This window comes from Teleopsis dalmanni, chromosome 1, assembly GCF_002237135.1.
Source record: "Teleopsis dalmanni isolate 2A chromosome 1, ASM223713v2, whole genome shotgun sequence".
NCBI classification, from domain to species: domain Eukaryota; kingdom Metazoa; phylum Arthropoda; class Insecta; order Diptera; family Diopsidae; genus Teleopsis; species Teleopsis dalmanni.
The window spans coordinates 213471667-213483456 of NC_051846.1; the positions used below are offsets into that span (position 1 = coordinate 213471667).

Here is an 11790-nt window from a genome sequence, read left to right on the forward strand (position 1 = left end):
TCAAAATATCTCTACACCACATATCTGGTACTGCCAGAGTTACAATTTTTCTAAAAACAATTATAAATTCTTTGATCGCACACCAAAGAATACTCAATAAGAACGGAAACTCTATTGTGAACTAAAAATAATTTTTTTTTGACAACAATTAATTTAATAATGGTCTGAGCGTTCTATCAACGCTTTGTAAACAAAAATGCAAAATAAATTAAAAAGTTTCAGAAATGAAAAAATTGTGGAAATGAAATCTTTAAAAATATGTACATATAAATATTCAAAAATTTATAGAGACCACATGTAGAAAGTATAATTGAAAATTATTTATATTTTTTAACTTATTAGTTGCATAAATATTCTAAATTATTATTAATTTTATTGTTAAAGGAAGTTTCAATATTTTCTGCATTCTTAACATTATTTTAAATTCATTTATCATTTTAATTTTCAATTTTATATTAATTCTTATAAAAAATGTGGTTTGCTTGATTTATGTGCACATTTGTAGGATTTGCTATTTGCTTTACAGATTTATTAACACTTGACAGATTGCAACAATGATGTCATTGTCTCGCTTAGCGAATATAGACCAGCGTATATTTTTTGTCACACTTGTGAGCCACCGAATCTACATGTATGTACACCAAGTATGCGCTTTGCTATACATTTTGAAACAAGGTGTAATTTTGCCGCATTCATGTCTGCAGACCGAAATTTGGTATGCATACTTCAATATACACAGTGCAATTTGGTAACACGGCATACGTGGTTTAAAGAAATTATAAAGTACAAGAATATTTTTATTTTTAAAACGTTGTCCAGCACTTAAAATACGATTATGGTATGTGTTATACTAATAGTTACCCTGTCAAATGACAGCAACACAACATATTGTGCGGCTTTAGGATTTGATTGCTTCTTTTAAGGTTTTTCAAAATATTATTCAAAATATACTTGTAATGTTTTCTGGTAAAGCATTTGATTTAGTAAAGGATTTGGAAAGATCCACACAAACGATTCCACCATTTGAAGTAACATTTGCACTTCTATATATCTGTTCAAAATATAAATTTTAAACAATCACTCTTTCTTTCAGGATGATGCAGTTCGTCAAATTCTAGAAGAGATAAAGGCTATCTTTGAAGAAAATTGCGCCCAAGCGTACGTGTTATAAAAATTAGATACATATTTAATGTGATTGCAATACTTGCGATCTTAATATCGGGCAATATTTTATTTTATTAAATGATTATAGATCGAATTTCTCAACATCAGGAGACAGAACGCTCTGGCCATTATTAAATTATCGTCACACTGTGCTACAAAGAAATAAGCGATGTTTGCTTACCTATCTATATCAACGCTTGCAACGTATCAAGGCTTTACGTTGGGAGTTTGGTCCGATAATTCCTTCAGATATTAAAAATTCATTATGTGAACCGGAAATAAATTTTTTTAATGCATACTCGAAGTCGTTAGCATCATATATGAGATCAGTTGGAGATGGGCAAGGTATAAATCTTACTGGTAATTTACTACCACCAAAATCCCTATATGTTGAAGTTCGTTGCAACAAAGATTATGGAAAATACGAATTAGATGACGGTGAAGTGATTTTACTTAAAAAAAATAGTCAACATTATTTACCACGTTCTCAAATAGAAACCTTAATAAGACAAGGTATTTTACAACATATAGAATAATCATTAATGTATTATATATTTGTAGTGTGTTATGTTTTACATTTATTAACTAATTAATTAATTAATAACTTTTATATGTAATTAGTAATTAGTGATATATAAAAATAAAGTAAACAATCTAAGAGTAAAATAGTTTCATGATTATTTTATAATTATTCGCTATTGGGATGGTAGTATAAGCGTATACGACAACATATCGGATTGCATTTAACTTGAAGCGCACTACACCAACTATACACAAGACGTTGATACTGTTGACCAAAACGAAGCACGATGTCAGTGCTGCTTTTCTAACTTGGAACAACAAGTGAGAAAAGGAGGAAAACATGTATTAGCTGTTAATGAAAGAGATAAGCCTTAAACACTATTGTAACTTTGAGCCTTAAAGAATTGATCCAAATCTTATCCTTAAATTGACTACTTTCCAAATCTAAAGATAAGTTTTAAAATGTTTTAGTAATTTTGATAATACAGTAAAATCTGTGGTTTTGATAATAGTATTTATTGTATTAAGCTCCTAAATTGATCGCAGCATATTCTTGCACACATTTTGTAAGTTTTAAGGAAAATATAATCTTACTATTAGCAGTGATTCTGCGAAATCAAAGAAATAGAAATATGATTACAGCAATATTGTATTGCAGACATATTTTTGGTAATTTTGTGTCTCAGTCTAAACAGTCTGCACAAAACAAACATCCGCACAAATGACATGCTAAGAGACCTTAGAATAGACCCGGTTAAAAAATATATAAGGGACAGACCCTTGAAGCTATTCGCGAAAACTGATAGACTGCCCTACTTAGTACTATTTAATGTCAGAGCAGTCAGTAGCCGCACGGGGTGGTACGCAGATCTTAGAACATTTATCGAATAATCACGAAGATTTTGAGGAATACATAAATTAGTCAGCGAGAAGGGTGGGACTCTGCAGAAACCCCCCAGCTATCAAAGAGTAAAAGTGCCCAGATGCACTAACTCGGAAAATGCTCAACATAACATCTTAAGTGTGTCTCGAGTTTCTTATAAGATAATTAATAATGTCATCAGGGCAATTAAATTAAATATTAAAATTATTAAATGTTTAATTTCTGTTTAAAAATGTAAATAAAAATGTGAAAATAATGAAAACCAATATATTGAAATAGTTTAATAGTTTAGTTTTTATTTTTATTGGTTTTTGCTTTATAAATTTGATACAGATATATAAGAAATGGTAAGGCAGCGTTTTACTGTATGCATATAGATTAAGTAATATTAGGCGTTAATAATGAATTTAACAATTTAAGCATTTTGATAATCACCATATGATTAAATTGTAATATCTGAATACTTAAGCATTTTTTTTCTTTTGTAATGGTATAGTAAAATTTTATTTCTTTCGATAAAAGGATTTATTCAAAATTTTTGGCTCATGTTTATATACTACACTAAGATACATGGAACTAGCTACAGACTTGAATTACTAAATTAAAATAGTAATATAAATTCTTTTATTTAAAAAATAGATAAAAATGGAGAAGTACGATGCTCCAATATTTTTCATAAAATCTTAATTATATAATTAGTTAATCCTAAAAATCACAATGTGGTATAAATTGATTAAAATTGCATTTTTAATGTCCTTCATTGTTTTGAACTTGTTATTATAAACTAAAAGATGTCTTCAAAAGTAAGAATAAACATACATACATATATTAAAATTAGAATTGTTTGCCAAATTAAAACAGGCAGTAAACCCTTGAAACTATAAATCATTATTTCTTTATATCTATGTAAATAAGCACACATATTTTGGTAATTTAATTAATTAATTTTTGCTTGAATTAAATAAATTAACAAATTACTTAACAAAATTTTGCTAAATTTTGCTAAATTTTGCTAAATTTGAAAATTTGAATTTTGGAATACATTTTCAATTTTGAACTGTTTGAATTATAGCTAGAGTTAAAATACTCGATTATAATAATAATTACATATATAATATGATATTAATGTGTATTTATCTATTATATGCATTCATTTACTGTTTTTTTGCATCTTAATATAGCAAAAAGAATTAAGAAAAAATTTGAACATAACTTATGTATCTAATGTATGTAAATTACGCTTCCGACATACTTGTTGAAAATACATTGGCAGTGGTAGCGTATTAATTACATATTTCTAATCTTACTATATCTACTATATGTATTTTTGTCTAAACATGTGTTGCTAAAGCGCCTTTTTTTGTACCATTTGATGGTAATATAAATTGACCAGAGTTGGTATGTGTAGTCGATGGTAAAGTTGTGTTAATTGAATTTTGTGGTAGTGGTGTAATAGCTGCAAGTGTGTTGCTGCTGGCGGTCAAATTAGAACTGCTCCCACTAATACTACAATTGCCATTCGTACTACTGTTAACCACAGCGTTCGCAGTTGTAGAGTGCTTAAAATTATTTACAATGCAAACTCCTTGATTTCGTGTAGCATGATAAGGAGGCGGAGCAGGCGTAGCTGCAGGGTTTGCTGTACTAGGAGGTGGTAGTGGTGGAAGAATTGAAGAGTTGGTACGTAAGTAAGGATTACCATATATAGCACTAAAGCGACTATCAATGCCATTTTGAAGAAGTGAATGACCTTAAATAATAAGAGTTTCAAATGAAATTGTTTACATATGTTATATCAAGGTATTTAAGGAGAATTCTTACCTAAAAATCCGTTTCCCATTTGGGCCGAGTTAGAATTTGATATCTGAGGTAAATCACAGCGATTTCTTGGTAAACTTAAGTTATTGCAAGCTGATATTTCTGAATTTGAATAATGTGGCAATGTTGCAGATTGCACTGCACCTTGAGAATTTTTCAACGATGTAGTTAATTTTCCATCAGTTGGCAGATTATAATCAAGTGCGTATTCAAAATAAGGATCGTAATCGCCATGACTTTCTTTGAAATCTTCATTTTTAATACTTTTTAAATGATATTTTGAATTATATCGATCGCTAATATTGAAAGCTCAATGTTAAAATGTTTTATACAACTAATATATTGAATATATTACCTCTCGTCCAATTTTACTGGACCGGCTAATGGTACTCCCAACGTTGAACTTTTTATTTGCACATCTGGAATTTGAGTTACGTTGATAGTTCTTCCTGCTGTGCCAGACTCCGAGTACTCAGAATCGTATGATTTTGAGCGTAGTTCAATTTTCAAGTCTGATAACTTGTCATTACGTACTGAAGCCTCAGGTAAGATATCAGATTGTTTAGTTTTTTTTCTATTTCGTTTCACTATGACAACTATGAGCATTACAATCATTAAAACAACAGCTACTGATGACATTGCACCCATTATAATTAGTAGGATGGGAAATGTACCTGCTGTATTGAAAATTTAATTAGAAACATTTTATTGCTACATATCAGATTTGCATACGTTCTGGTATTAATGTTATAAGTAAAGAGTCACTTCCGTATGAATTGATAACAGTACAGTTATATTTCCCATAATGATTATTTTGACTCTCCTTAATAATAAGCGCTGCTCTTACACCCTCAGGTAAATGATTCTCTTCAAAAATGTATACATCTGGATCTGCTGATGTCATGTTAATAATTTTGCCTTCGTATGACCATAAGATATGGTCTGCTTTTGGGATACAAAATGCTAAGCAGTCAATTTTCGCGCGGTTGCCCACAGCACCAAATTGAACTTTATGAGAAGTTATAATTGGTGCGCGTTTGATGTAAACTGTCGCTTCAGCACCAATTTCTGGAAAACCACTAACTGCTGCTTTACAAAAATAACGTCCTGCGGTATCAGATGAGACTCTTATTGATATATTTCCAGTAGTGCCCACAACCTAATCAATTTAAGAATACATTTACTATCTTATAATTTGTTATTACAGCTTTGGAATACCTTATCTGAATTTTCACTTATCCATTCAATTTCAGGTGATGGATTGCCATCTACATCGCATAATAAATTTATTGTTGCATCAAGTTCAGCCTCCACAGATATCGGACGGTGACGAAAGGATGGACCATCTAAAAATATGTTATGAGATTATTATGAAAGTTTAATTTTAAACTTTGCTTAATCAAATATTAATATTTGTTAAATGGTCTTACATATGTATATTACTACTTTAACTTTTATATTGTAATGTTTTGTTTTGATGAATATATTATATGAAACTTACAACTAATATCCAAAGTTTCACTCTCCTCACTTTTACCTACAAGATTGGTGACTTCACATTTAACAACAGCATTATGGTATTGACGGGTTACGTTGTGAATAATCTATTAAATACTTTTATTTAAATAACAACTTTTGTATTATTTTAGGTATAACTTGCCATTTTTGTAGTGAAGTCGCCTGTTACCAAATCATCATTTATAAACCAACGATAACTTAATTCTTTGGGATTAGCATCTGCTTTACATCCTAAAATAACTTCTGCTCCTTCTGGTATATGACCACCAGCTAGGGCTCCACCAACTACTGAAACTGCAACTTTTGGAGCATACTTAACCTAAAAGAGTTATATTTACATATGTATACATATATTCTATTTGATAGATAATTCAGTTTTAATTATGAAACTAACTTCGAGTAAAAGTTTAGCCGACCGGTAAGTTCGATCAGCAGTATTTTGAGCTTGACAGATGAATGTTGTGTTGTGGTGTTGCTTTTTAGGGGCTAATTTCAGAATCGATTTTGCGGTAAAGCGTCTAGCATCAATTAGGGATTCTTTAAAATATTCAATACCCGTTGATAGAACATTTCCAAAACCATCAATCCAGGTTATCTAAATCAAAAAACAAGAAATATTTGAATTGTTTCATCATTTAAAACACTTATCAGTTTAAGCGTAATAATTTATCAATATATTTTTTTATTAAAAATTTAACCAACAATTGAATAATTTAAGTACCAACAATTGATAAATTTACAGAATAGAAAAATATATTTAATTTTTATTTATTAAATAATCATTTAATATAATCAATTTTACCTATTAAAGTTAAATGAAAACTACTAATTAATAAAAATTAAAATTTCTACCTTATAGGTTATGGTCTATTAAAGTCTATTGCATTATTGCATTACTGAAGATAAAAAAGGCGTCTGGTTTAATTATAAAATATATCAGTTCTGTTTCAGATTACAATCAGACAAAAGTAACGTTTTGATGTAACTATTTCAATCTTCTCGGATAGCCAAGCTGGGCGAATGAGCCAAGACAGGGGCTCTTCTCCCTCACATTCACACTTGATATTGGCGTTCCACTTCCAACAGCTAAACTGGCAATCAAACAAAAATATCTAAACATAGCCAAGCAACAATGGGCTTATAAATCCAGTTGTCAGGTTTCTAAGTCGATTTAGTCTATTTTGAACAAAAAACGTACCATTCAACTACTTCAACTACAGCAGAATCTGCTCAGCACTACGGTATCGCTGCTGACGGGTAACTGCACAATAGGGAGGTATGCTATGAGACTAGGTCTTCCTTATTACGACATTTGTCGTAGCTGTGGCTCTGAGGAAGAGGAGGAAACTGTGTTTTATCTCATGTGCCAGTGCCCATCTTTAAGTGGGTGAAGATTAAAAATCTTGGCGGCCCCTTTCTTTACCGATCTGACTGAGCTGTTATCCTGCAATATTAGAGACTCAGCCAGATTCATAAAACTGTCAGCTTCGTTTACATTCATTACGATCGACGTTAATCGTATACTGACCAACTAGTCTATGTACTAACTATTGCTATTCCTGTGGTACCACAACGGGCCACTATTTGAGCTGAAGTGGGCTTTCTTGGTACACAAGACCGCCACTCCAACCTAACGTAACCTAAAGTAATGTTTTTTTTAGAATTCGTTTCAAACTCAAGTTAATATTTGTTACTTACTAGTATTATAAATAAGCTTTTTATGTTACCATTAAAATTATAGGAAAAGCACAGTTATCAAACTTATTCAAAAAAAAAAAAGAAAAACTGCTACTAGTATAAATTCAAATGAAAAATTATTAATTTTAGCAACTGAAGTGAAATGCACGCATTAAGTATTTTTGGTGAAGCACCAAGTTCTTATTATTTTGTTTAAACAAATTAACTGTTAACAATTTTATTTGATTTCTTACAAAATCTTAATTAATGACATTTTTTTGGCACTCAATAAAGTAATTATTTATTATTAATATTTACAGTTTATTATTTATTTTAAGGGAAGAACAGATTAACAATGAACGAGATAACTCTTTGTTATTGTTTCTCAATAGTAAAAAATTACAAGATACCGTACTTTAAATGTTTATTAAGTTAAGAAACTGAACACACCAATATAAATCTCTTTTACCATTTATCATACAAAAATGTAAGTATAAACCTAGTGAATTTGTTGATAACGGGGACCTCAAATCCATTAAACATTTTTTAGTGTATTAAGTAAACTATTAAACTTTTTTCCTAAAATAATACGATTTATTCTTATGATGCCATGTTATTAAAACTATTATTTGCAAGAATTAAGACAATAAATAAAAATAAAGTATAAGAATCATACGGAAAATCATAAGGAAATATAATGGTACAAACCTCGGCCGCTGGTTTTCCTCCTACGGAAATGCATTCTAATTCTATTTCTCGGTCTTCAGTCGTTACTAAATAATCGCCCTGCAATATTTTCGGTGCCTCTGGCGGTACTAATACTGTTAATTTTGCAAATCTGGACCTTATTCCTAATTCACCTAAATATATAAAAATTAACATAAATTACGAAAATTACGATAATGACTGTTAATAGACTTACCTAAAGGGCCAGGTCCAACTTGACACTGATATTTAGCGTCGTCATCTAACATAACTGGATATATGTCCAATGAAAAGTCCCCTTCCTCATCACTACCTATCATTGAGTAACGTTCAAAACCACTTAAGTTGCGCGACGTACCTAGCCCAAAATCATCTTTCGTCCATTGCAATGCACCCAATTTATCTATCACTCGACATGGTAATGTAACTCTTGAACCTACAACAGCAGTTTGATCTTGTGGTTCCATAGCAAATCGTTGGCCATCAGTTATAGGTTTTTCATCAGATTGATAAATTTTTGACGACTTTTTTAAATTTGTCTTTGCAATAGTCGCTTCTAAGTTATAACTAATAATTAATAATAGTATTGAAAATATTGTTGACATATTGTACATCGTTTTGCTTTATGTTGCGTTTGTTTTGCTATGTTCTTTTAAATATATATCCCAGATTTATAGGTGCAATGATGACATGTTTTTTTAATAAGTTATGAATAAAATTTTTTCAAATAATTATCTGAAAATAAATTTATAAACGTGTTTAATTTTATTTATCGAAAGGCTTTTTAAGCGATAAATTCACTTGTTTATATTACAGTTTTGTCTTTTACAAAGTACTTTCAGAACATAAAAATATTACATATAATAGAATGTAAATACACAAAATAATTTTTTAAAATTTTTTCAAATTAATGTTCATCGTATTAATGCATCGTATTAAAGTTATATTAAACAATGTTAAATTTACAATATTAATTTATAAGTTATAATTGTACAAATAATGTGTAAATTTTATTTAGGGGCGTTAATAGCCGGAAATGACTATTATTTAAATGAGGGTGGATGCATCTAAAAGTTTTTGTAATAGTATAAAAAATATCATATTTTTTAATTACATATTAAATAAATCTATTATATTTTAAAATTATTTAAAACGTTGTTTAAGAAATATTTTAATACATTATTTTTTTATAGAAGTTTGCAAAATATAATTGCATTTATAATTTTCCAGTTGAAAATATATTGAAAAACAGAATTCATTATTAATTATTTTCGAAATCATTTTATTTAATCATGTAATTAACTATTTCCTGAAATTTATGTATGTATTTTTCATATAAATTCCATATTACCGAGCAGAAAGAGATTTGCTTTAATTCAGGAAACAACAAATCACCTAAGATCGTTGCTAGAGCACAAACTTGTTTTGGTTATTTACGATCTTATTTCCTATATTTACTCCCATTAAGAACTAGGAATTCGGATAGTGAGTGAGTGGTTCATAATTATTTAGTCGCTTTTAATTCAGTTTTTTTAGTGCAGTTTTAAACACAAATTACGTTTATTAAAATATTGCATATTTTAATATAATGTTTAGTTGAACATTTTTATTTTTCTAAAAAAGTTTAATCTCTTATCTACGAAATTAGATTATTTAAAGTTTTTTATACATATATGCATGTACATATTTAAAAACAGTGACATTTGCACTAGTCAAGTAAGTTCGCTTTAACAGTAAATCTTTAAGATTTCACCGCTTTCCTGTTTGTATTATAGTATAGGACACCAAAATTCACCACATTCTCTCTTTCACGGGAGCATTACGTGTTTTATTATTTGTTTTTTTTTTCTTTCTTTCTTTTATTTTTTTATTGAGAATGCGAACGGACTTCGATTGATATGCAATTTATTATATATGTATGTTTGAGGATACAGGAATATTTCGTTTTTGTTGTTTAAAATTTAAAATTGTATACACATTAACATATTTTATATATCGACCATGTAGGTACTTAAGTTATAAATAAGCAATTGACATTTTAAATTTATCACTTGATAAAAATCATTTTTTAAAATGTTTTGTTGATATGTGTTGAATATTCTTTATGTTGTTTTTAAAGCTACATATATTATTTGAAAGTTTTATAGTTAGTGCATTTTGTAATAATTTAACACTAATTTTCCTGCATTTTATAAATGTGTGCACTAAAACATTTATGAGCTCTTCAAATAGGTGAGCTGCTGTACACACAAAACTCACTACACAATCAAAAATACTTTTGTGCGCCTTCAAACACAAACTATTTGCCGAGACGGAGGAACACGTACTAAAATTCTTTTTATGAGCTCGCTGGAAAATGAGCTAAGGTATTTTTAGAAGTAGCATCAGTATTCATGCGCATTATTGTTGTCAACTCTCGGTGTTGATTTGTTCTAAATATTTTGAGGTTGCTGAATATCGTATTCACCACAGAATTCCAATATAATTCACATCAGAGATTATGTCTCTTCACTTGATTGAGTTTTTTGAATTAAACTAGGATGTCAGTAACTGTTATAATTTATTTTATACCAGTTTCTCTCATTTCTGGCTACTAGCATATTAGCTAGCATTAGCTGGTATATACCTATATTTATTAGTTGTACTTAGGAACTAATATCCTTACTACATAGTTTAATCTAACATCAAAAAACAACGAAATACTGAGTTATTATTATATACACATGTATATTGTGGGACGTTAGGACAGTGCATCGTCCAGCGAGTAGCCCACTGAAGTGAAGGATTAGCCAAAATAGATCAGGAAGCGACTTGGGTCCTTTTTCATCCTTCGAAACACTGAGTTAGATTTAATGTTGATGACAGCGTCCGGATGATATAAATAGGCGATCCTGCGTAAGGAAAATGCTTTCCACTGAATTCATCACCAAAATAAATCCTTGGGATATGCTGTTACTAAAGATTAGTTGTTTCCTATACAACTACAGTAGATTAAAAGATTAGATTAGCATCATAGGAGAAGTCATTATGTGAGGCAAGGGCAAGTAATTATTTCTGTAATTGAAAATTGTAAATTATTTTTGAAAATTAATTTAATTATTACACACAATAATACGAATTAATATTCTTACAATAGAGATTTATAATAAGTTTTAAATCTGAAATATTACTAACTACTAACTTACAAATTGTTTGTTGTAATGTACATATAACATTTTTGTGATCAAATAAAAAATTAATTATTCTAATAAGGGTTGACAATAAAAATGTAAAATCCATTAAGTTTTGCTTTAGATTTAGCTTCCTTAAAGAAGGCAGCGAAAGCTGACATAGAAAATTTTAACTCGTAGAATTTTGTTCAACATATAATTGTTTTTGGTTGGTGGCGCGATATATATAAATATATATAAGTAAATAAAGTATCTTTGGGAATATTGTCGTTATATATCATGGGCATCAGCGATGGATTTTAATATTTCAAACTAAGTTTTTTATAATATTTT

At 29.3% G+C, this 11790-nt stretch overlaps 2 protein-coding genes across 2 annotated transcripts; one reads left to right on the forward strand and one right to left on the reverse strand.

The window, feature by feature from the left end:
* The first annotated feature begins 847 nt into the window (after positions 1-847).
* Positions 848-1723, forward strand: LOC119675703 (DNA replication complex GINS protein PSF1-like). Its single transcript, XM_038086912.1, has 3 exons — positions 848-1028; positions 1094-1158; positions 1253-1723. Exons 1-3 carry the CDS (start codon positions 957-959, stop codon positions 1698-1700), a joined length of 585 nt encoding a protein of 194 aa, XP_037942840.1. The 5' UTR covers positions 848-956; the 3' UTR covers positions 1701-1723.
* A 1997-nt stretch (positions 1724-3720) lies between these two features.
* LOC119671872 (irregular chiasm C-roughest protein) lies at positions 3721-10230 on the reverse strand. Its single transcript, XM_038082694.1, has 11 exons — positions 9639-10230; positions 8505-9022; positions 8291-8442; positions 6300-6500; positions 6048-6224; positions 5889-5991; positions 5606-5733; positions 5120-5546; positions 4743-5064; positions 4391-4683; positions 3721-4319 (listed from the first exon to the last, which is right to left on the reverse strand). The coding sequence occupies exons 2-11, from the start codon at positions 8899-8901 to the stop codon at positions 3901-3903; spliced, it is 2619 nt and encodes an 872-aa protein (XP_037938622.1). The 5' UTR covers positions 8902-9022; positions 9639-10230; the 3' UTR covers positions 3721-3900.
* Between the last annotated feature and the right edge of the window lie 1560 nt (positions 10231-11790).